The sequence below is a fragment of the Trachypithecus francoisi genome, unplaced genomic scaffold, assembly GCF_009764315.1.
Source record: "Trachypithecus francoisi isolate TF-2019V2 unplaced genomic scaffold, Tfra_2.0 Lachesis_group21, whole genome shotgun sequence".
Taxonomy (NCBI): Eukaryota; Metazoa; Chordata; class Mammalia; order Primates; family Cercopithecidae; genus Trachypithecus; species Trachypithecus francoisi.
In genome coordinates, this window is record NW_022681467.1 from 22,969,974 (window position 1) to 22,995,617 (window position 25,644).

At 51.3% G+C, this 25,644-nt stretch overlaps 2 protein-coding genes across 3 annotated transcripts; both read left to right on the forward strand.

Annotated features, from left to right (window-relative positions):
* Positions 1–7,160: 7,160 nt before the first annotated feature.
* On the forward strand, positions 7,161–10,065 carry CENPB (centromere protein B). Its single transcript, XM_033185772.1, has one exon. It carries the CDS (start codon positions 7,419–7,421, stop codon positions 9,228–9,230), a length of 1,812 nt encoding a protein of 603 aa, XP_033041663.1. The 5' UTR covers positions 7,161–7,418; the 3' UTR covers positions 9,231–10,065.
* Positions 10,066–12,714: 2,649 nt separating this feature from the next.
* Positions 12,715–16,998, forward strand: SPEF1 (sperm flagellar 1). 2 transcript variants are annotated; one of them, XM_033185777.1, is made up of 8 exons: positions 12,715–13,051; positions 14,701–14,812; positions 15,177–15,333; positions 15,538–15,577; positions 15,720–15,780; positions 15,975–16,098; positions 16,200–16,303; positions 16,545–16,998. In XM_033185777.1, the coding sequence occupies exons 1-8, from the start codon at positions 12,943–12,945 to the stop codon at positions 16,867–16,869; spliced, it is 1,032 nt and encodes a 343-aa protein (XP_033041668.1). In that variant the 5' UTR covers positions 12,715–12,942; the 3' UTR covers positions 16,870–16,998. The 2 variants fall into 2 exon arrangements, with proteins under 2 accessions (XP_033041668.1, XP_033041669.1); XM_033185778.1 differs by having other exon boundaries at positions 12,722–13,051; positions 16,200–16,998.
* Positions 16,999–25,644: the final 8,646 nt, after the last annotated feature.

Below are 25,644 nucleotides of genomic sequence, written 5' to 3' on the forward strand. Positions count from 1 at the left end.
GAAGAATCGCTTGAGCTCAGAAGTTCGAGACTAGCCTGGGCAACATGGTGAAACTCTGTCTCTACAAAAGAATACAAAACTTAGTCCGGGTACAGTAGCTCACGCCTGTAATCCCAGCACTTTGGGAGGCCCAGGTAGGTGGATCACCTGAGGTCAGGAGTTCGAGACCAGCCTGGCCAACATAGTGAAACCCTGTCTCTACTAAAAATACAAAAATTAGCCAGGTGTAGTAGTTGGCTCCTATAATCCTAGCTACTTGGGAGGTTGAGGCAGGAGAATTGACTGAACCCATGAGGCAGGGGTTGCAGTGAGCTGACATTGCGCCATTGCACTCTAGCCTGGGTGACAAGAGTGAAACTCTGTCTCAAAAAAAGCAAAGGAAAAAAACACACAAAAATTAGCCTGCCATGGTGGTGGGTGCCCGTAGTCCCAGCTACCCTGGAGGCTGGGGTGGGAAAATTGCTTGAGCCTGGGAGGCTGAGGCAGCAGTGAAGCAGTGAGCAGTAATTGAGCCACTGCACTCCAGGTTGGGTGACAGAGCGAGACCCTGTCTCAAAAAGAAAAAAAAAAAAAGTGTGAAATTCACTGATGTAGCTATTTATCAACATGAAAAGATGTTCACAATATGGACTACGAAATTTTTTTTTTTTTTTTGAGACGGAGTTTCGCTCTGTCGCCCAGGCTGGAGTGCAGTGGCCGGACCTCAGCTCACTGCAAGCTCCGCCTCCTGGGTTTACACCATTCTCCTGCCTCAGCCTCCCGAGTGGCTGGGACTACAGGCGCCTGCCACCTCGCCCGGCTAGTTTTTTGTATTTTTTTTTAGTAGAGACGGGGTTTCACCATGTTAGCCAGGATGGTCTCGATCTTCTGACTTCGTGATCCGCCCGTCTCGGCCTCCCAAAGTGCTGGGATTACAGGCTTGAGCCACCGCGCCCGGCCGCCAGGATGGTCTTGATCTCCTGACCTCGTGATCCGCCCGTCTCGGCCTCCCAAAGTGCTGGGATTACAGGCTTGAGCCACCGCGCCCGGCCTGGACTACGAAATATTATGCCAAGTATAGTCCCATTAAACACAATATGCATGGCCGGGTGCGGTGGCTCATGCCTGTAATCCCAGCAGTTTGGGAGGCCGAGGCTGGCGGATCACAAGGTCAGGAGATCGAGACCATCCTGGCTAACATGGTGAAATCCCGTCTCTACTAAAAATACAAAAAATTAGCCAGGCATGGTGGCTGTAGCTGAGTAGTCCCAGCTACTTGGGAGGCTGAGGCAGGAGAATGGCATGAACCCGGGAGGTAGAGCTTGCAGTGAGCCGAGATTGCGCCACTGCACTACAGCCTGGGCAACAAAGTGAGACTCCGTCTCAAAAATAAATAAATAAATAAATAAAAATAAAAAATTAAATTAAATTAAAAAAACACAATATGCACGTGAAAATATCCTACAAGGATATTCTTTGAATGGTGGAAATAAAGTTGATTAAATGTTTTTATCTTCAAAATGTTCTGTATTTTAAAATATTTTTCAAAGAACAGGTATAATTTTTTTGATTATCATCATTATTATTTTTTGAGACAAAGTCTTGCTCTGTCAGCCAGGCTGGAATGCAGTGACACGATCTCAGCTCACTGCAACCTCCACCTCTCGGGTTCAAGCGATTCTCCTGCCTCAGCCTCCTGAGTAGCTGGGACTACAGGCACTCACCACCATACCTGGCTAATTTTTATATATCTAGTAGAGACCAGGGTTTCGCCATGTTGGCCAGGCTGGTCTGAAACTCCTGACCTCAGGTGATCCGCCTGTCTCAGCCTCCCAAAGTGCTGGGATTACAGGTGTGAGTCACTGCACTTGGCTGTCTGGTCTTTTTTGATTAATTAAAACTGCATGTTTCAATACCTGTGAAAAGAAGGGAAAAAACATTTTTTAAAAAATGTAAGTGCATGTTCTTTCTGACAGTTCCTCAAATGATTAAACATAGAGATCCCATATGATCCATCAATTCCACTCCTAGGTATATACCCCAGAGAAATGAAAACATACAGCCACACAAAAACATGCAAATAAATGTACGTATACAGCAGCATTATTCATAATAACCAAAAGGTGGAAACAACCTCAATGTCCATCAACTGAGGAATGGATGAACAAAATGTCATAAAGCCATATGATGGAGTACTACTGGGCCATAAAAATGAATGAAGTACTGATACATGCTGCATCGCAGGTAAACCTTGAAAACATGGCACTAAGTGAAACAAGCCAGCCATAAAAGACACATGATTCCATCCATAGAAAATGTTCAGAAAAGGGAAATAAACTTATAGGCAGAAAGTAGGTTAGTGGGTGCTGAGGGCGGGGCGGAGGGGATAGGGAGATGATAGCTAAAGTGTATGGGGTTTCTTTCCAAGGTGATAAAAACGTTGTCCAGGCACAGTAACTCATGCCTGTAATCCCAATACTTTGGGAGGCCCAGGCGGGTGGATCACTTGAGACCAGGAGTTCGAGACCAACCAGGACAACATGGCGAAACCCCATCTCTACTAAAAACACAAAAATTTAGCCAGACGTGGTGGCATGTGCCTGTAATCCCAGCTACTGGGGAGGTTGAGACAGGAGAATCGCTTGAACCTGGGAGGCGGAGGTTGAAGTGAACTGAGATCGAGCCACTGCACTCCAGCCTGGGCAACAGAGTGAGACTTGGTCTCAAAAAAAAAAAAAAAAGATATTCCAAAATGGACTGTGGTGACAGTTGTGGATATTGGTGAATTGTACACTTTAAATAGTGAATTGTATGCTTTGTGAAATATATCTTAATAAAGTTTTTTTTTTTTGAGACAGAGTCTCACTCTGTCACCCAGGTTAGAGTACAGTGCCGTAATCTCGGCTCACTGCAATCTCTGCCTTTTCTTTCCTTCCTTCTTTCCTTCTTTCTTTCTTTTTCTTCCTTTATTTCAAAACAAAGTTTGTTACCCAAGCTGTAATGCAGTGGTGCAGTCACAGCTCATTGCAGCCTCATGCTCCTGGGCTCAAGTGATCCTCCCACCCACCCCAGCCTCCCTAGGAGCTAGGACTACAGGCACAAGCCACTATGCCTAGCTAATTTTTTTTTTTTGAGACGGAGTCTCGCTCTGTTGCCCAGGCTGGAGTGCAATGGCGTGATCTCAGCTCACTGCAAGCTCCACCTCCTGGGTTCACACCATTCTCCTGCCTCAGCCTCCTGAGTAGCTGGGACTACAGGTGCCCGCCACCACGCCTGGCTAATTTTTTGTATTTTTAGTAGAGGCGGGGTTTCACCATGTTAGTCAGGATGGTCTTGATCTCCTGATCTCGTGATCCACCCGCCTCGGCTTCCCAAAGTGCTGGGATTACAGGCATGAGCCACTGCGCCTGGCCAGTTTTTTTTTCTTTATTTTTATTATTTATTATTCATTTATTTTTTGGCTGGGTAAGGTAGCTCACAGCTGTAATCCCAGCACTTTGGGAGGCTGAGGCAGACGGATCACTTGAGGTCAGGAGTTTGAGACTAGCCTGGTCAACATGGTGAAACCCCGTCTCTACTAAAAATACAAAACTAAGCCAGGTGTGGCGGTACATGCCTGTGATCCCAGCTACTCAGGAGGCTGAAGCAGGAGAATCACTTGAACCAGGGAGGTGGAGGTTGCAGTGAGCTGAGATCGTGCCACTGCACTCCAACCTGGGCAACAGTGAGACTCCATCTCAAAAAAAAAAAAAAAAATTAAAACTTAGCCAGGCATGGTGCCTCACGCCTGTAGTCCTAGCTACTGAGGAGACTGAGGCTGCAGTGAACTATGACTGTGGAACTGTACTCCATCCTGGGTGACAGAATCAGACCCTGTCTCAAATAAACAAACAAAAGGAGAATGGAAAGCTTAATGAGAGGCCTGAAGGGCAGCCTGGACCAAAAGAAGAGAAGGTGAGTTATGGATTTCCCAAAAAGTCCTAACAGCAGAAAGCTGGGACTTACAGAAAGAGGTGGGGGATCCCAGGGCCTCAGATGGATTGCTGGGGGAAATGGTCACTTGAGAGGGGATGGAAATGGGCCCCATGCACTGCTACAGGCAAAGGGTAGATGAGGTTTCTGGAAGTGGCTATGCTATCAGCATATGATGTGCGTGGCTTCTTTTCTGTCCTGGAAGTGGTTGTGCCAACGTCCTTTGTATGGCACCAAAGAGGGGCCATAGGAAAGGAAAGGAAAGGAAGAGAAAGGAAGGAAGGAAGGAAAGAAGGAAGGAAAGGAAGGAAAAGAGAGAAAGAAGGGAAGAAAGGAAGGAAGGAAGGAAAGAAGGAAGGAAAGGAAGGAAAAGAGAAAGAAAGAGAGAAAGAAGGGAAGGAAGGAAGGAAGGAGAGGAAAGAGAGGAAAGAAAGAAAGAAAAGACGCATGGCAAAGAGTTCTCATCCAGGTAATCTTAGATTCCTTTTTGCCCAGTGACCACACACTCCTCTTGGGCCAAGCAGTGCTCTGGAAAAGTCTCCCCGTGTTCTTCTGGACCTTGAGATTAAAAGAATATCTTTTATATCTCAGGGATAGGGAAGGCCTCTCTAAGTAAGACACAAAACCCTGAAGCAATAAGGAAAAAATTGACAGATTGAAGATTAAAATTTTCTCATATCCAAAGATTCCCTAAGCTAAGTGAGACAAGTGGCAGACTGGGAGAAAACATTTGCACATACTTAACAAAGATTTTTTTCTTCAGAGCATGTAAAGAGCTCCTAAAAGTCAAGAAAAAGACAAACACACGGTCAAAGGATATGACTAGAAAATTCACAGGATTCAAACGGCCAAGAAACATGAAAACAGAAATTTGCACTAAAACAGCAGTAAGTTACACTTTCTTCTTTTGGTTTCCAGAATGCCACAGTAGCCTGGTTTTTCTCCTGCTTCATGGGATCCTCCACTTCAAGAGTCTCTATTTGGTTCTTTCTTTTCTTCTCTTTTTCTTTCTTTCTTTCTTTCTTTCTTTTTTTTTTTTTTTGAGATGGATCTCACTCTGTTGCCCAGGGTGGAGTGCAGTGGCATGATCTTGGCTCACTGCAACCTCTGCTCCCAGGCTCAAGCGATTCTCCTGCCCTCAGCCTCCCAAATAGCTGGGACTACAGGTGAGTGCCACCACACCTGGCTAATTTTTTGTATTTTTAGTAGAGATAGAGCTTCACTATATTGGCCAGGTTGGTCTTGAACTCCTGACCTCAGGTGGTCTGCCTGCTTCAGCCTCCTAAAGTGTTGGGATTACAGAGGTGAGCCACTGCACCTGGCCTCTTTCTTGAGCCTTTAACCTTGGAGGACCCAGGGCACTGTCCTTGGTCCTCTTTTCTTCTTTGTCTACACTCACCCACAACTTCATCCAGCTCCAGGTCCTCAGCCTGTACCCCTAGGTCACAGCCTTCCTCTCTGCCAACTGCTGGAGTTCCCCTTGGTGCTGCCCTAAGAGATTTTTAAAAACACAGTTGGCCGGGCGCGGTGGCTCACGCCTGTAATCCCAGCACTTTGGGAGGCCGAGGCAGGCGGATCACGAGGTCAAGAGATCGAGACCATCCTGGCTAACACGGTGAAACTCCGTCTCTACTAAAAATACAAAAAATTAACCGGGTGTGGTGGCAGGCACCTGTGTCCCAGCTACTCGGGAGGCTGAGGCAGGAGAATGGCGTGAACCTGGGAGGCGGAGCTTGCAGTGAGCCAAGATCGCGCCACTGACCTCTAATCTGGACCTGGACGGCAGAGCGAGACTCCATCTCAAAATACACACACACACAAAACAAAAACAAAAACAAACAAACAAACAAACAAAAAACACACAGCTATACGTTCTTTTTTTTTTTTTCTTTTTTTTTTTCTGAAACGGAGTCTCGCTCTGTCGCCCAGGCTGGAGTGCAGTGGCGCGTTCTCGGCTCACTGCAAGCTCCGCCTCCCGGGTTCACGCCATTTTCCTGCCTCAGCCTCCCGAGTAGCTGGGAGTACAGGTGCCCGCCACCACCTCCGGCTAATTTTTTTTTTATTTTTTAATAGAGATGGGGTTTCCCCGTGTTAGCCAGGATGGTCTCGATCTACTGACCTCGTGATCCACCGGCCTCGGCCTCCCAAAGTTCTGGGATTACAGGCGTGAGGCACCAGGCCCGGCCCGTTCATTGTTTTAAGAGCTTGGCATTTTAATGTTTTGCTGCAGGAGAGGGAGGCTTCAGGGATTCACACTTATATACATACATGATGTTATTTCTGTAAGTGCAAACACATATATTTATGGCTATATGCATGGAAAAGCCTAGAAAGTGACACACCAAGATGTTATGAGTGTTTATCTATGGGTTTTGGGATTACTAGAACTTTAAAAATGTCATTAGCACCATCAAATAGATTACTAGAACTTTAAAAATGTCATTAGCACCATCAAATAGATTTACATTTAAAAATGTCATTAGCACCATCAAATAGATTTACAGTGAGACTATTTACATCAAATAGATAATTTACAATAGATTACAAAAATAACTTAAGGGTGTTAACAATAGGTTACATACGCTAGTGTTCATTCATAGTTGGAAAGCTACACAATCATTAAAAAGCGTGTTGGCAATGATACTTACCGATATGGCAAAATTTTCACTACTTGATGCCAGGTAAAACAGCAGGAGATGCCAGATATACAGTCTATACAGCCTGATGCCAGTTTTATATAATAAATTTTAAAAAAGAAAATTACATGCGTCTAGAGAAAAACTGGAAGGAAATATATCAAAATGTTACCTGTGCATCTCTCTAGGTGATGTGAAAGGCGTTTTTCAACTTCTTGAATTTTTCAGTTTCCGACAAAAAAAAAAAAAACTGGGTTTTTTTTTTTTTTTTACCTTAATTAAAAAACAAAAAAACCCTGTTTCTTATCCTTTTTGAGCCTCAAGTCGCTGACCGCCGGGCGCAGTAGCGATGCACCGCGTCCCCGCCCGCGTCGCTGCCGGGTCGCGGGAGGCCGCAGCACGGGAAGGTCCCGCAGGCCGCAGCGCCCCCGCGCGGTATGTCCTGGCGGCGGGAAGGGGGTGGGCGCCGAGGGCGGGGAGGCGGTGCCGGGCGTCCCCACGCTTCCCGCGAGATCCCGCTCCGCCCGCTCCGCCCCGCTAGCCGCGCTCCCAGCTCCCCGCGCCGCGGCACTTCCTGCCTTCCGCGCCCGCGCCGCCCGCCCTCGCCTGCGCCCGTCGCCTGCCGCCCGCCGCCCGGCGACGCGCCCGCCGGTGCCCCCGGAGGTGCCCCCGGCCCGGCCGGGTCGTCGCCCAGCCTCCGCGCCCGCGAGCCGCTTTGTCTCGGGCGGGGCGCGCGGGAGAGGCCGCCAGGTGCCCCCCGCCACGGGCCCGGGACCCCCGCCCCGGGGCGGCGGCGGCGGCGCCGGGCCCCGGGGCGGGGGGCGCGCCGGGATGGGCCCCAAGCGGCGACAGCTGACGTTCCGGGAGAAGTCACGGATCATCCAGGAGGTGGAGGAGAATCCGGACCTGCGCAAGGGCGAGATCGCGCGGCGCTTCAACATCCCGCCGTCCACGCTGAGCACGATCCTGAAGAACAAGCGCGCCATCCTGGCGTCGGAGCGCAAGTACGGGGTGGCCTCCACCTGCCGCAAGACCAACAAGCTGTCTCCCTACGACAAGCTCGAGGGCTTGCTCATCGCCTGGTTTCAGCAGATCCGCGCCGCCGGCCTGCCGGTCAAGGGCATCATCCTCAAGGAGAAGGCGCTGCGCATAGCCGAGGAGCTGGGCATGGACGACTTCACCGCCTCCAACGGCTGGCTGGACCGCTTCCGCCGACGCCACGGCGTGGTGTCCTGCAGCGGTGTGGCCCGCGCCCGCGCGCGAAACGCTGCCCCCCGCACCCCGGCGGCGCCTGCCAGCCCGGCCGCGGTGCCCTCGGAGGGCAGTGGCGGGAGCACTACTGGTTGGCGCGCTCGCGAGGAGCAGCCGCCGTCGGTGGCCGAGGGCTACGCCTCGCAGGACGTGTTCAGCGCCACCGAGACCAGTCTATGGTACGACTTTCTGCCCGACCAGGCCGCGGGGCTGTGCGGAGGCGACGGACGGCCGCGTCAAGCCACCCAGCGCCTGAGCGTCCTGCTGTGCGCCAATGCCGACGGCAGTGAGAAGCTGCCCCCGCTGGTGGCCGGCAAGTCGGCCAAGCCCCGCGCAGGCCAAGCCGGCCTGCCCTGCGACTACACCGCCAACTCCAAGGGTGGTGTCACTACCCAGGCCCTGGCCAAGTACTTGAAGGCCCTGGACACCCGAATGGCTGCAGAGTCTCGCCGGGTCCTACTGCTGGCCGGCCGCTTGGCTGCTCAGTCCTTGGACACCTCAGGCCTGCGGCATGTACAGCTGGCCTTCTTCCCGCCGGGCACCGTGCATCCGCTGGAGAGGGGAGTGGTCCAGCAGGTGAAAGGCCACTACCGCCAGGCCATGCTGCTCAAGGCCATGGCCGCGCTAGAGGGCCAGGATCGCTCAGGCCTGCAGCTGGGTCTCACGGAGGCCCTGCACTTTGTGGCTGCCGCCTGGCAGGCAGTGGAGCCTTCGGACATAGCCGCCTGCTTTCGTGAGGCTGGCTTTGGGGGTGGCCCTAATGCCACCATCACCACTTCCCTCAAGAGTGAAGGGGAGGAAGAGGAAGAGGAGGAGGAGGAAGAAGAAGAGGAGGAGGAGGAGGGTGAAGGAGAGGAAGAGGAGGAGGAAGGAGAGGAGGAGGAGGAGGAAGCAGGGGAAGGAGAGGAATTGGGGGAGGAAGAGGAGGTGGAGGAGGAGGGTGATGTTGACGACAGTGATGAAGAAGAGGAGGAAGATGAGGAGAGCTCCTCTGAGGGCTTGGAGGCTGAGGACTGGGCCCAGGGAGTAGTGGAGGCCGGTGGCAGCTTCGGAGGTTATGGTACCCAGGAGGAGGCCCAGTGCCCTACTCTGCATTTCCTGGAAGGTGGGGAGGACTCTGATTCGGACAGTGAGGAAGAGGAGGACGATGAGGAAGAGGATGATGAAGATGAAGATGACGATGATGATGAGGAGGATGGTGATGAGGTGCCTGTACCCAGCTTTGGGGAGGCCATGGCTTACTTCGCCATGGTCAAGAGGTACCTGACCTCCTTCCCCATTGACGACCGCGTGCAGAGCCACATCCTCCACTTGGAACATGATCTGGTTCATGTGACCAGGAAGAACCATGCCAGGCAGGCGGGAGTTCGGGGTCTTGGACATCAAAGCTGAGTCACTGGACCTAGCTGTGCCGCTGTGCCCCCAACCTAGATTGGCAGCACCACTCCAGGGCAGAGGACTCTGGGCACCCGCTGTGCATGGAGCCAGAGTGTGGAGCCCCAGATCCTTTAGTAATGCTTCCCCTGGCCCTGCAACAGGCCCGGTCACCTTGGCCGGGCCGGGGGCTGAGTTCAGCCTCACTGCCTGCTTATTGCCTCTTTCTCAGAATCCTCTTTCCTCCCCATTTGGCCCTGGGCTCAGGGGACCAGGTGGGGCGGGTGGGGAGCTGTCCGGTGCTACCACACCGTGCCCTCAGTGGACTAACCACAGCAGCAGCCAGGGGTGGGCCCTGGAGGTTCCCGGCTGGAGAGTGCCTCTCCCCTCTGCCACCAGGTCTTTGGTGGGAGGGGACCCCAAAGCCATTCTGGGAAGGGCTCCAGAGGAAGGTCCAGCCTAGGGGCTGGCAGCCCCTACCGCCCCCCCCCCCACCCCGGGCCACCTCGAGAAGCACAGTTTAACTCACCACGGGCTCCTGAGCCTGCTTCTGCCTGCTTTCCATCTCCCCAGTCCCTTTCTCTGGCCCTGTCCATGTGACTTTGGCCCTTGGTTTTCTCTCCAGATTGGAGGTTTCCAAGAGGCCCCCCACCATGGGAGTGACAATGGGCGCTTCCCTTTTGTGGGCAGCTGCAGGCCCCATGCCTCTCCTCCCTCTCTGGCAGGGTCCCATCCTGGGCAGAGGGGCCTGGGGCTGGGCCCAGAGTCCAGCCATCCAGCTGCTCCTTTCCCAGTTTGATTTCAATAAATCTGTCCACTCCCCTTTTGTGGGGGTGAACATTTTAACAGCCAAGGGTGCATCCTTCATGGTCTGGGCTTGCGTCTGTCTTGGGGGACATATTTGTCCTGGCTCCCTTTGGTCCTTGCTTTGGTGGGACATGGAGGCGAGTGTTGAGAGGGTGGCCCTGACCCGAAGAGGGGCAGGAGGAGACCTCAAGCTTGGGATCACTTGGCTGGGGCAGGAGGGAGGGAGCCGTCAGTCTCTGGGGGCAAATCAATATGCACATGGGGACTAGGCCTACCGAGGCTGGTTTGAAGGCCTTTGCAGGAGTGGAGTCAGGACAGAAAGGAGTGTTGGGGCAGCTTCTGGGGTCCAGATTGGAGTTTGGAGGGGCATATGGGGCACCTTTGGTTTACCTTTGGTGCCTTAAGAGAGAGCGCTTTAGGCCTTTCAGTGATTGGCATCTCCAAGCCTGGTGGCCACCTCTGGGTACAGTGGCAGGAGGAAGGTGAAATTGCTAGGAACAGATTGCACCCCCAAGAGGCAGAGGATGAGTTGGTAACTCCCTGTGCAGTGCCTTCTGGGGGTCCCCAGTACAAAGGTGAAGTCAGGTCCTTTTGCTGATCCTACCCTTTTTCCTTTCAGAGCCAGCCCCTCCCTACCCCTCCCTCACTGAGGCCCCAGCGGTTCCAACCAGGGGAGGGCCTGGGCTTGAGCAAGGCTGGCAGCCCTGGGCCCCAAACCGGTTTTCCAACCTCACCTGAGGCTGGCACATCACTTCTGTGTTTCCTTCCCAGCCCTGGCCGGCCCTCACCACCAAGTTTCTCCTCTCCAACACTGGGAATGTTAATGGGGGAGTATCCAGTTCATCTCTTGTCCCTGGCATGCCCTGGTTATTGCCCCTTGTGGAAAATCAACACCACTATATATGACTTTAAAACTAGAAATGGGTGTGGCTTCCACTCTTGGCCTGCACTTCTGGCATTCGGGAATCCCCTCCAGGCCTTGAGGACTTTGAAGTGACAACAAAAAGTAATTGGGATCCCCCTTGCCACCACCTTCCCACCCCAAATCCAAACCCTGGAGTTGGAGACCAGAAAGCTACAAGTAAGCCCCACCTGCTCTGGAGTGAGCAGGAGGGAGCATTGCCTGCTTGCCCAGGTGCTCCTGTTGAACCCAGCTCCCTCACCGCAGGTTCCAACAAGGCGAATTACTTCCATTTGTCTCCTGCGAAAAAGAACACTTCTTGCTGGAACTGAGACTGTCTCATTAATGATAGTACCAGCTGATACTAATAGGGGCCCTGTTCTGTGCTGAATGCTTTGGATGCTCACAAAGTCCCTATAAGGTAGGTAAAGCCAAGAGAAACCAGGCAGAGGTCTGGTCGGGTGCCCAAGGCCACACGGTTAGTCAAGCTGTTTTCCCATCCTGACTCTAGAAGTACCTCTTCACTAAGGAGGGACCCATATTCCTAACCCTCCTAAGGGTAGTGCTGTTTTGGAATGGAACTGGGTACTGCAATGAATGTCTTTCTTTCTTTCTTTCTTTCTTTTTTTTGAGATGGAGTCCTGCTCTGTCACCTAGGCTGGAGTGCAATAGCACAATCTCAGCTCACTGCAACCTTTGACTCCCGGGTTCAGGCGATTCTCTTGCCTCAGCCTCCTCAGTGGCTGAGATTACAGGCACGCCCCACCACACCTGGCTAACTTTTTTGTATTTTTAGTAGAGACAGGGTTTTGCCATGTTGGCAAGGCTGGTCTCGAACTACTGAGCTCAGGTGATCTGCTAACCTCGGCCTCCCAAAGTGTTGGGATTACAGGCGTGAGCCACTGTGCCCTGCCTAAAATGAATTTCTAATCCATGGAAGAATAGCTCATTGACGGGAGATGAGGGGTTTGGGACAAATAAGTGAGAACCATCATCATTTCACAAAGGAGGAAATAGAGTTAAGAAGTTAAGTGACCTGCCCAAGGTACTGGCCTTGAACTCTGGTGTTCTCCCTGGGAGTCTGGGTTACCTATTAAATACCCCACTAGAACACTGCTGGGAAGGGCGAGTGGCAATGACCCCATGAGCATAGAGTTTTGGAGAGGGACGAAGCAGGAAGCAGTTGTACCACGCAATCCAGTTGGGTGGCAGATTATCAACAATGCACCCCCAAATAAAGCTGAGAAACACTGGAGTGCTCCCTTCATTTGGGACTAAAGGGCTAAAGGGCCAAGAAGGGGAATCCCCACCCTAGGTGTGCAGATGCAGGAATTCTGGGGGCCTGGTTGGCTTTGGCTGGTCCCAAAGTGGGTGAGTGACTGGTCAGCAGGTGGCGTGGGCACAGAAGTGATGCTTTTTTTTTTTTTTTTTTTTTTTGTTGAGACGGAGTTCGCTCTGTGCCCAGGCTGGAGTGCAGTGGCCGGATCTCAGCTCACTGCAAGCTCGCCTCCGGGTTTACGCCATTCTCCTGCCTCAGCCTCCCGAGTAGCTGGGACTACAGGCGCCCGCCACCTCGCCGGCTAGTTTTCTGTATTTTTTTTAGTAGAGACGGGTTTCACCGTGTTAGCCAGGGTGGTCTTGATCTCCTGACCTCGTGATCCGCCCGTCTCGGCCTCCCAAAGTGCTGGGATTACAGGCTTGAGCCACCGCGCCCGGCCAGATGCTTTCTTGAGAAGAAGAAAAGGACAGCTAACCGCCTTTTCAAAGCTCGGGCCTGAGAGGAGGTAGCGGGGAGGGGATAAAACTACAACTCCCAGAAGTCTTTGCTCCCAGGCGAGTCGGGGATGGTTTCCATGGTTTCAGAAAACAATATGGCCGCTCCCAGCTGGGACGTGCGTCTCTGGATTAGGCAGGCAGAGGCAGTTGTGGGCTTCTGCAGTGGCAAAAAAGGAAGCGCCTGAAGGGTCGTGAGGCTGGGGCTGGACCCGGCACCGCTGGGGCGGCCAGGCCTTGAGGACGCCAATGGCGAGCAGCGTGGACGAGGAGGCGCTGCACCAGCTGTACCTGTGGGTAGACAACATCCCTCTGTCCCGGCCCAAGCGAAACCTCTCCCGGGACTTTAGTGATGGAGGTGTGTGCCACTGTGTGTCTGCATGTTCTGTCCTGTATGTTCGTGTGTAATGGGTCTCTGTGCAAACTCTTTGTGTTTGTGTGCGTGTAGGGGTGGGGAGGAATCTGTCTCCTGGGACTTCAAATTGTAGACGTGTGTGCTTGTTTTCTATTTGCATCTGTGTGTGAACGATGTGTGCCCATATATGTGTGTCTACATGTTCTATCCTGCGTGCATGTCGGGGGGGTGTGCCTCTAACTCCCTCCAGGGACATTAGTGATTAAGATATGTGTCTGCATATTTATTTGTGCATTTCTGTATGTGCTCACTCATTGCTATGTGTTCTATGTTTGTCTTGTGGGAGTCTGAGCATGTGTGTATTCATATGTGTGTTGACGTGTTTAGTCCTGTATTTGTGGGAGTCTTGTGTGCATGTGTTTCTTTGTGCTTGTGAAGGTGTTTGTGTTTCTAGGAATGTCTCCTGGGGTCTCAATGACACAAATACTTACCTGTCATCTTCTCATGTCAAGTACTTCTGTGCATCTCTGTATATTTGGGGAGGCTGTGTGCATATGTGGCTTTTTGTGCTTCTGTTTATGTATGTTTTACATGTGTGCCTAGCATATGTTTGTTCTATGTGTCTACACATTCTGCCCTATGTATCTATGTGTAGAGAGATCTTATCACATGTGTCTCTGCTTATGTGAGTCTTTTTTTTTTTTTTTTTGAGGCGGAGTCTCGCTCTGTCGCCCGGACTGGAGTGCAGTGGCCGGATCTCAGCTCACTGCAAGCTCCGCCTCCCGGGTTTACGCCATTCTCCTGCCTCAGCCTCCCGAGTAGCTGGGACTACAGGCGCCCGCCGCCTCGCCCGGCTAGTTTTTGTATTTTTAGTAGAGACGGGGTTTCACCGTGTTCGCCAGGATGGTCTCGATCTCCTGACCTCGTGATCCGCCCGTCTCAGCCTCCCAAAGTGCTGGGATTACAGGCTTGAGCCACCGCGCCCGGCTGTGAGTCTTTTACTCTCCTGGAACTTTGGTGTTGGAGTGTGTGTGTGTATCATGCATCCATGTGAATTCCCTGGGCTCCTGAAAGCCTCTCTTGGAGACTCATTCTCTCTCTCTCTCTTTTTTTTTTCTTGTTGCCCAGGCTGGAGTGCAGTGGCATGATCTCAGCTCACTGCAACCTCCACCTCCTGAGTTCAAGCGATTCTTCTGCCTCAGCCACCCAAGTAGCTGAGATTACATGCACCACCACACCCAGCTAATTATTGTATTTTTAGTAGAGATGGGGTTTCACCATGCTGGCTGTTCTTGAACTCCTGGCTTCAGGTGATCCGCCTGCCTCAGCCTCCCAAAATGTTGGGATTACAGGTGTGAGCCACTGCGCTGGCTGACTCATTCTCTACTAGAGGACCAGGGACTCAGTATTCCCATTCCTAAATTCATGGGGAAGGGATGCAGCTCCTCTGAGGTATGCTGGAGACTTAGTCTCCTCTACCCATGACTAATCTTAATGTTTTTGTCTCCCTCCTTATCCTTCCCCTTTCTGTATCTCCACCCCTCCACTGGGTTCCACCGCTCTGCCATGCCTGATTCTCCCACCCATCTTCTCTCCCCTCCTCCTTCCTTACCCATGCCCCCACCTTCCATATCTGCTGCCCTCTCCCTCAGTCCTAGTTGCAGAGGTCATCAAGTTTTACTTCCCCAAGATGGTGGAGATGCACAATTATGTCCCCGCCAATTCTCTCCAGCAGAAACTCAGCAACTGGGGTCATCTGAACAGGTAGCAGAATACCTGGGTGCAGGAGTGGGAATCTCTAGCCCTCACCTTGGGTTCCCAGGAAGGACTACCCCAGCCCCATCAACTCCTATGGTCTTGGTTGCCCAGGCTGAGACTGTTTTGGTGGCAGGGTGGGGAGGGTCAACGCAGACAGAATTCGTCCGATTACAAAATGAAAAGACTATTCTATTCGGAAGGAGGCAAGGAACCTCGGGACACCCACACAAGGAAGCTCAGATGCGATGCCCTTCCACTCCCCCAGGGCTGTGCACTCAGAACTGCAACCACCATGCCCCCTTCCCTCTCCCCGGTCCCCTCGCTTCATTTCCCCAGGACCTAATCTGCTATCCCTGTGTCTACCCCTCAGGAAGGTGCTGAAGAGGCTGAACTTTTCAGTACCGGATGACGTGATGCGCAAGATTGCGGAGTGTGCCCCAGGTGTGGTAGAGCTGGTGCTTATACCGCTCAGGCAGCGCCTGGAGGAGAGGCAGAGGCGCAGGAAGCAGGGCACTGGCTCCTTACAGGTGCCACCCCGCTCAAGTTTCTCCCACTGCTCTGGGGGCTGGGTGGGGGGCACTCCCCAGACCACAGAAAGGCCAGCCTGGGTGATAAGTGTGGGGGAGGGGTGCTTGGCTAATAGAGTCTGGCCTGGGGCCCTGTGGAAGGGGCATAGGGTTCCTTGGGGCTGACTGAGCCTGGGCTCACAGCGGACCCCGGGCTTCTCTCAGGAGCTGGCTCCCCAGGATGGCAGTGGCTACATGGATGTGGGTAAGGTCCTTTTCCATTTCTTCCTCCCCAGTGGAGCTTTCCTTCTGTCCTTCTTCCTGTGGCTTGTGAGAGTGGAAGTGGGGAGGGGGAAGCAGGAGAATGAGACTCCAGCACAGTCATTCCTCCACTTGCCTTGTCTCAGGTTTATCCCAGAAGGCCCGAGGTGAAGGTTCCCTGGACCCCCAAGGAGGGGGTCAGCTCAGGTAAAGAAGCTGGGAGTTCCCGACTTCATCAGGCTGGTGATCTCTGCACACAGCTGGGGTTGGGGGGCAGGGTAGACTGAGCCTGAGGCACGAAAGGGGCTAGAGGGGAAGAAGGGAAGGCCTGGTGGAGGGCACTGGAAGGGTGAGTGTAGGGCCCGAGGTCCAAGCCTCCGCTAAGCTGCTTCCCACCCCAGCGGGGTATGGCCGCCGGCGCCTCGGCCTCCAGCGTATAACCAGGCGTTGCAGGGCGACCCAAGCTTCGTCCTCCAGATCGCTGAAAAGGAGCAGGAGCTGTTGGCCTCCCAGGAGATCGTGCAGGTGAGGGGTCTAGGAAGGCTGCGGGTGGGGGGTCATGGCTAGCAGAGGCCAGGCAGGAGTGAGCAGGCCGCCGGACTTGACCTCTGTGCGGCGCGGCTTAGGTCCTGCAGATGAAGGTAAGGCGCCTGGAGCACCTGCTCCAGCTCAAGAACGTGCGGATCGAAGACCTCTCCCGGCGGCTCCAGCAGGCGGAGCGGAAGCAGCGGTGAGCCGCTGCCCGGGCCGCGCGGGGACGCCCCGGTACCCGCCAGAGCCCCGACTCCGCGTCCGACCCACCCACCGATGGACAGACCATTGGGAGGGCGGAGCCCGCTGCTTTCAGGAGCCTCTTGGGGGCCCGAGTGCCCTCCTTCCTTGGGATGGGTGAGCGTGGGAGGAGGTGGGACAGGAACTCTGGGAGCGGAGGCCCGGGACTGAGCCACCGCCTCCCACTCCATCCGGGTCAGGAGAATGGACCGCTTTCCAGAGCCCAGAAGCCACGTGCAGAGACCTAGCCTGCCCCTCAAAGCAGTGTCCAACACCTCGGGCCCGGCCTTACAGCCCCCCACGCTGGGCCTTGGGGGGCGGTCCCCTGGCTCTGTCCACACCCCCAGAATCAGGTACCCGCGCAGCTCCGAGGACGGCTGCGTCTCCACCCGGATTAGTTCCCCGTGCCCTCAGCCATGGGGGAATCTGCCCTGGGCCGCTGAGGGGCTCCCCTGCCCCTCCTGGGAGCTTACCTGGGACCCACCTCGGCGACGGAGACTGCAGCAGCTGGAGAGGAAAGGGTGAGGAGTGGGATCGCCAGGAGGAGGGAGTGCCTGTAGCAGTCGCTCCTCCCTCCTCGCACACGGGGTACGGAGGGGTAAGGTTTGAGGATAAGGCTCAGGGCTGCCCCATTAAAGTTAGTGTTCTGTTCTATTTCCTGTGTCTGCCTTCTCTTTCTGCATTGATCTCTGAGGGGAGCGAATTTCTGCTTCCCTTGTCCTCCATCTCCCCACCTCCACCTTGAGTGAAAGACCTTTCTGGACCCAGAGTGGGTCTCATCTTGTGGGTGGCTGGGTCCTGTGTGGCCACAGCTTGGTAGGTTGATGATAGCACCAGGGGTCAGGTTATGGGCAGGGTGACAGCCTTTTTTTTTTTTTTTTTTTTGCGACGGAATCTTGCTCTGTCGCCCAGGCTGGAGTGCAGTGGCTAGATCTTGACTCACTGCAAGCTCCGCCTCCCGGGTTCACGCCATTCTCCTGCCTCAGCCTCCTGAGTAGCTGGGACTACAGGTGCCCGCCACCGCGCCTGGCTAATTTTTTTTTTTTTGTATTTTTAGTAGAGACAGGGTTTCACTGTGTTAGCCAGGATAGCCTCGATATCCTGACCTCGTGATCCACCCGCCTTGACCTCCCAAAGTGTTGGGATTACAGGCGTGAGCCACTGCACCCCACCACAGCCTAACTTCTAACCCTGGCCTTAGATTGACCCCCAAACCCACCCTCATGGTGTTCTCCAACCTTGTCCAAACCCAACCTCAAACCCAGGTTTCAGATTCTTCCCAAATGTGGCCACGCACTCACGGTCAACCCTATGTATGACCCCTAACCCGGCCCTCTGTAGGACTGTCCTCCCTACTCCTATACAACTCCAACCCTGCCCACAGATGATCCCAACTTCAATGGATTAAGGCCAAGCTTTACTCCCAACCCTGGCCCACGCACTACAGCCATGGCGTGACCCTAACTTTAATGGTTTTCTGACTACCAGTAATGTGGAACATTTGTAAATCCTAAGATCCATCCGGGCATAGTGGCTCAGGCCTGTAATCCCAGCACTTTGGGAGGCCAAGGCGGGTGGGTCACTTGAGGTCAGGAGTTCAAGACCAACCTGGCCAACAAGGTGAAAACCCATCTCTATTAAAAATACAAAAAATTAGCCAGGTGTGGTAACAGGCACCTGTAATCCCAGCTACTTGGGAAGTTGAGGCAGGAGAATTGCTTGAAGCTGGGAGGCAGAGGTTTCAGTGAGCCAAGATCGCACCACTGCACTCCAGCCTGGGTAACCATAATGAGACTGTGTCTCAAAACAAAACAAACATCCTGAGATCCAACAATTCTGTTCCTAGGCATATACTCAGCACATACCCAAGGGAAACCTAGCCTCTTGTATTCTGTGTTGTGGGAGACATGTAACAGCAATGTTCATAGCAACACTCTTTTTGTTTGTTTGTTTTTTCTTTTTTTTGAGATGGCATCTCGCTCTGTCGTCCAGGCTGGAGTGCAGTTGCACGATCTCGGCTCACTGCAACCTCCACCTCCTGAGTTCAAGCGATTCTTTTGCCTCAGCCTCCCAAGTAGCTGGGATTATAGGCACATGCCACCACATCTGGCTAATTTTTAATATTTTTGGTAGAGACAGGTTTCACCATGTTGGCCAGGCTGGCCTCAAATTCCTGACCTCAATTCATCCACCTGCCTTGGCCTCCCAAAGTGCTGGGATTACAGGCATGAGCCACCATGTCTAGCCTATAGGAGCACTCTTTGTAATAACAAAAGAATTGAAAAGAACCTGTATAAGTTATCCCTTACTATGTAGCAAATTACCACCAATTTAACAGCTTAGAACAACACATACTTATTATATCTCACATTTTTCTGTGGGTCAAGAGTCCAGGCAAGGCTTGGCTGGGTCCTCCACTTCAGTGTTTCTTTCCTACAAGGCTGGAAGCAAAGGGCCAACCAGAACTGCAGTCTCATCTGAAGGCACAACTGGGGAAGGATCTAGGCTTTCAGGCTTACTTGGTTGCTCACTGAATTCACTTCCTAGTGGGCTGTCAGACTAGAGGCTTCAGTGTTTTACTGGTTGTTGGCTGATGGCCACTGTCATTCCCTTGACACATGGCCATCTCCAGTGTGGTAGCTTACTTCATCAAAGCCAGGAAGGGAGAGAGTTGATAATCTGTTACCAACAAGGGAGTTACAGGCCTGGTGCTGAGGCAGAGGTGCACTTCTCAGAGACAGACTTAGCTATATCTGGATACCAGGAGCAGAGGCCTCAAAGAGGAAGAACCTTCAGGACCTGGCCCAGCCTCTGCCATGCAGGAGGCCAACAGGTGAGGTCATGACACCAGCCATCAAACCTGTATTCTGGGCCCACAGTGCTACTGCTAAAGCAGAACTATTAGCCTGCCCTGTCTCCTGGTCCTTGGGCCACTCCATTAGCCATTCCTACTAACTTTACATATAGCAGCCTACAGGTGAGGTTACATGGATAAAAGTTTCAGAAAATAGAACTCTGGGGGCATAGTGCAGACTATGGAGAGATCATGGTGCTAGAGCAAGGGTCAGTGTGTGTGAAGGGCTAATGGTTAGTTTGGGGCAAGTGGAGGGTCAGGTGGAGCCAGTGTTAACCTAAGACCAGGTGGAGTGCATGGATGGGGCTCAGAACAAGGTCAGGAGTAGTCAGCAATTTTTATTTCATTTATTATTGAATATTTTAAATATTACTGAATGGGACTAAATATAATCCTTTGTTCATGACACTCTCCCCCCTTGTCCATAATCAACTCACTTATGAACACCTATAAACCCACCTCCTGCCCCAAGAATGGAATTATTACAAATAACTTACACCTGCCATGTGCTGCTTGCATATCTCCCCCTTGCTTCCACTCAGATATAACCACCATCCTAGATTTCATCCTTCCATTGCTTTTTCCTCCTTGTGGTAGACAGCTCCTAACTGGACTCCCAGTAATCCCTGACTCCTGGTCATCACCCCCATGTGTACCCCTTTCCTTGAATGTAGACTGGACTTAGTGACTTGCTTCTGATAAGTAGAATACAGCAAATGTGATCGGATGTCAACTTTTGTGATTACATTAGATAAGATTATAACTCCCTTATTTTTAATTTTTTTAAAATTTTTCTTTCTTTTTTTACTTTTCTTTCTTTTTTTTTTCTTTGAGACAGAATATTGCTTTGTCACTCAGGCTGGAGTGCAGTGGTGCCATCTCAGCTCACTGCACCCTCCAGCTCCCTGGTTCAAGTGATTCTCCTGTCTCAGCCTCTCCAGTAGCTGGGATTACAGGCACATGCCACCACGCCTGGCTAATTTTTGTATTTTTAGTAGAGATGGGGTTCCACCATATTGGTCAAGCTGGTCTCAAACTGCTGACCTCAGGTGATCCACCAGCCTTGGCCTCCCAAAGTGCTGGGATTACAGCCGTGAGCCACTGGTGGCGCCCAGCCATAACTCCCTTCTTTTTTAGAGACAGGGTTTTACTCTGTTGCCCAGGCTGGAGTGCAGTGGCACAATCTTGGCTAACTGCAACCCCGGCCTCCCGGGTTCAACCAATCTTCCCACCTCAGCCTCCTGAATAGGTGGGAGGACAGGTGCATACCACCATGTCCAGGTAATTTTTTTTTTTTTTTTAATGAGACAGAGTCTCGCTCTGTCATCCAGGCTGGAGTGCAGTGGCATGATCTCGGCTCACTGCAACATCCGCCTCCCAGGTTCAAGCGATTCTCCTGCCTCAGCCTCCTGAGTAGCTGGAATTACAGGCACCTGCCACTATGCCCAACTAATTTTTGTATTTTCAGTAGAGATGGTGTTTCACCATGTTGATCTAGCTGGTCTCGAACTCCTAACCTCAGGTGATACACCCACCTCGGCCTCCCAAAGTGCTGGGATTACAGGTGTAAGCCACTGCACCTGGCCTTTTTTTTTTTTTTTTTTTTTTTGTAGAGACAGGATCTCGCTTTGTTACCCAGGCTGGTCTCCAACTCCTAGGTTCAAGTGAGCCTCCTGCCTCGGCCTCCCAAAGTGCTGGGATTACAGGTGTGAGCCACTGTGCTTGGCCCCTGTCCTCTCTCTGACACTAAATCCGCTGTCTTCTGGTTCATTCATTTGTTCTTTCCTCTAATATTTATTGAGTACCTACTATGTACTAAATACCAGGAATACAAAAGAGTATAAAATATGATTTGTTCCCTCCAGTGTTCACAACCCTACAGGAGAGGAAGGCATGCAAGGTTATTTAAACTTTGTTACTTAATGTTTTCAATAGATAAAACATATATATGATTTTTTAAAAAAACACATAAAAAGTGAAAAGTTTTCTTGTTCCCAGCACATCTCTAATAGGGAACGTCTATCTTTAGTTTTTATGTATCCTTCCAGAATGACTTTATGTGACTATAAACAAACATGCACATTTGTTGTACTCTTATTTTTGAGACAGAGTCTTGCTCTGTCACCCAGGCTGGAGTGTAGTGGTACAATTTCAGTTCACTGCACCCTCCACCTCCTGGGTTCAAGTGATTCTTGTGCCTCAGCCTCCTGAGTAGCTGGGACTACAGGCACAAGCCACCATGCCTGGCTAATTTTTATATATTTAGTAGAGATGGGGTTTCACCATGTTGACCCGAGCACCTGAGCTCAAATGAACCACCCGCCTTGGTCTCCCAAAGTGCTGGGAAAACAGGCGTAAACCACTGCACCTGGCTAAAATTAACATTATTTATTTATTTATTTTTTATTTATTTATTTATTTATTTATTGAGATGGAGTCTCGCTCTGTTGGCCAGGCTGTAGTGCAGTGGCACAATCTCAGCTCACTGCAAGCTCTGCCTCCTAGGTTCACGCCATTCTCCTGCCTCAGCCTCCCGAGTAGCTGGGACTGCAGGCGCCCGCCACCACACCCAGCTAATTTTTGTATTTTTAGTAGAGACGGGGTTTCACCTTATTAGCCAGGATGGTCTCGATCTCCTGACTTTGTGATCCGCCCGCCTCAGCCTCCCAAAGTGCTGGGATTATAGACGTTAGCCATCGCGCCCAGCCTAAGGTTAACATTTAAATCAGCAGATGAGGCTGGGCATGGTGGCTCATGCCTGTAATCCCAGCACTTTGGGAGGCCTAGGCGGGTGGATTGCCTAGGTGGTCAGGACTTCAAGACCAGCCTGGCCAACATGGCAAAACCCCGTCTCTACTAAAAATACAAAAATTAGCTGGGCGTGGTGGCATAAGCCTGTAATCCCAGCTACCCAGGAGGCTGAGGCATGAGAATCATTTGAATCCAGGAGGCGGAGGTTGCAGTGAACCAAGATTGTGCAACTGCACTCCACTCTGGGCAACAGAGTGAGACCCCATTTCAAAAGTAAATAAATAATGGCTGGACGCAGTGGCTCACGCCTATATAATCCCAGCACTTTGGGAGGCCAAGGCAGGCAGATCACCTGAGGTCAGGAATTCAAGACCAGCCTGGCCAACATGATGAAACCCCATCTCTACTAAAAATACAAAAATTAGCCAGGCGGGGTGATGAGTGCCTGTAATCCCAGCTACTCAGGAGGCTGAGGCGGGAGAATCGCTTGAACCGGGGAGGTGGAGGTTGCAGGGAACCAAGATCATGCCACTTCACTCTGGCCTAGGCAACAGAGTGAGAATCCATTTCAAAAAGCAAAAGGAAAAAATAATCAGCAGGTGAGTGAAACAGATTTCCCTCCCTAAGGTGAGTGGGCCACATCCAGTCAGTTGAGACCTAAATAGAAGAAAAAGGCTGGCCCTCCCCAAATAAGAGAGAATTTTTATTGCCTGGTGGCCTTTGAAAGGGAACATCAGCTTTTTTCTTACCTTTGGGCTCAAACTAAAACGTTGATTCTTCCTTGGTCTCAAACCTCCTGGTCTTTGGACTGGAGCTACATCATTGACTTTCCTGGTTCTCAGGTATTTGGAGTCAGACTGGAACTAAACCATTGGCTCTCCTGGGTCTCCAACTTGCCAACTCACCCTGCAGCTCTTGGAACTGGTCAGACTCCATAATTGTGTGAGCCAATTCCTTATAATATGTTAGTCTTTCCTATCTGCCCTCTTTCCTAGTTCTGTTTCTCTGGAGAATCCTAGCTAATACAAAATTTTCCTTAGCAGGCTGGGCATGGTAGCTAACGCCTGTAATCCGAGCATTTTGGGAGGCTGAGGTGGGTGGATCACTTGAGGCCAGGAGTTCGAGATAAGCCTGGATAACATCGCAAAACCCCATCTCTACTAAAAATACAAAAATTATCCCGACATAGTGGCTCATGCCTGTAATCCTGGCTACTTGGGAGGATGTTGAAAACTTCCTTTTTTTTTTTTAAGTCATATAAGATTATATTGTCTGTACCAAATTTATTTAAGAAGTCCTCTATGGACATTTGAGTTATTTCCAATCTTTTGTTATTACAAGAATGCAACAATAAATAACCTCATACATTCATGATTTAGTATCATGTGGAAGTATATCTGAATGATAAATTCCAGAACTGGGGTTGCTAGATCAAAGAATATATGCACCTGTAATCTTTGTTGTGTTTTTCTTTTTCTTTTCTTTTTTTTTTTTGAGTCGGAGTCTCGCACTATGGCCCAGGCAGTGCAATGGCGCTATCTCGGCTCACTGCAACCTCTGTCTCCCGGGTTCAAGCGATTCTCCTGCCTTAACCTCCTGGGTAGCTGACATTACAGGCACCTGCCACCATGCCCGGCTAATTTTTTGTATTTTTAGTAGAGATGGGGTTTCACCATGATGGCCAGGCTGTTTTTTTTTCTCTTTTTTTGTGTGTGTGCATTTGTAATCTTGATAGTTGTTGTGAAATTGTCCTCTACAAGGGCATGGCTCAGAGGAGAGGCTGAAGACTGGTAGTCCATTGCCCTGCTTTGTTTGGTTTGCATGGTGTAGTGTTTTTTACAAAATTGCAAATTTTTATGTTGATGAGGATGTGAAGCAACAGGAACTCTTATACTCTGCTAATGGGAGTGTAAGTAAGTACAATCATTTTGGAAAACAATTTGCCAGTTTCTTTTAAACACATGCCATGGCTGGGTGCAGTGGCTCACGCCTGTAATCCCAGCACTTTGGGAGTCCAAGGTGGGTTGATCACCTGAGGTCACGAGTTTGAGACCAGCCTGGCCAACATGGTGAAACCCTGTCTCTATTAAAAATACAAAAAAATTGGCCAGGCATGGTGGCTCATGCCTGTAATTCCAGCACTTTAGGAGGCTGAGGTGGGCGGTTTACCTGAGGTTGGGAATTCGAGACTAGCCTGACCAACATGGAGAAACCCCGTCTCTACTAAAAATACAAAATTAGCCGGCGTGGTGGTGCATGCCTGTAATCTCAAAAAAAAAAAAAAAAAAAAAAAATTAGCTGGGTATGGTGGCATGCGCCTGTAGTCCTGGCTACTGGAGAGGCTGAGGTGGGAGGAGTGCTTGAGCCCACGAGGCAGAGGTTGCAGAGCTGAGATCGCACCACTGCACTGCTGCCTGGGTGGCAGCATGAGACTCTGTCTCAAAAAAAAAAAAAAAAAAGGTGGAATTACTCATTTCATTGATCATTTTTATTAGGTACTGCCAAGCAGTTTTCCAATGAGGTTATAGTTGTTTAATTTTTAATTAAAAAGAATAGAGGGCAGCTTGTGCTTCTGGTCTGGTCTCACACATTAGGAGCCCGAGGTTGGGGGATCGCTTGAGGCTAAGAGTTTGAGACCAGCCTGGGCAACATAGTGAGACCCTGTCTCTGAAAAATAAAAATAAAAAAACTAAGAGGGTACAGAATACCATGTGTTTGGAGCTGTAGCGAATGTTGTGTATTTTTTTTTTTTTCTTTTTTTTGAGATGGAGTTTCGCTGTCGCCCAGGCTGGAGTGCAGTGGTGTGATCTAGGCTCACTGATCACAGGCGTCCACCACCATGCTAATTTTTTTTGTATTTTTAGTAGAGATGGGGTTTCACCATGTTAGCCAGGATGATCTCAATCTCCTGACCTCGTGATCCACCCGCCTCGGCCTCCCAAAGTGCTGTGATTACAGGCTTGAGCCACCGCGTCCGGCCGTGTTTTGTTTTGTTTTTTTTTTTTAACTCATCAGGTTCTCATGGTGTGTGGATGTTTCTTTTTTTTTGTTTTTTTTGAGACGGAGTCTTGCTCTGTCGCCCGGGCTGGAGTGCAGTGGCCGGATCTCAGCTCACTGCAAGCTCCGCCTCCTGGGTTTACCCCATTCTCCTGCCTCAGCCTCCCAAGTAGCTGGGCCTACAGGCGCCCGCCACCTTGCCCGGCTAGTTTTTTGTATTTTTTAGTAGAGACGGGGTTTCACCATGTTAGCCAGGATGGTCTCCATCTCCTGACCTCGTGATCCGCCCGTCTCGGCCTCCCAAAGTGCTGGGATTACAGGCTTGAGCCACCGTGCCCGGCGGTTTGTGCATGTTTTATATGTGCTCCATCTGTTCTCCTAACCTGGAGTTGCTCCTAATTCTTGTCTTGCCTCCATCTCCAGGGAGCTTGGTAGGGGCCTGTGGTTTCCCTTGCAGAACCATCTAACTTTGGTAAGGCCTTCTGCACAGGAAGCCCCAGAGCCTGGGCACCACTCGTGTGGTAACACAGACACATTGGGCAGTGATGGGGCAGCCATGTAACTCCTGCCCTGACTTCCTCCTGACACGAAGAGTCTCATTTTCTCCTGGAGGCTTTCCAGAACCATCTTTGGCTTTCCCTGAGAGCCTGTAGTATCCCCAGGCACGGGCAGGTCTGCATTTCAACTCCTCCCAGTTG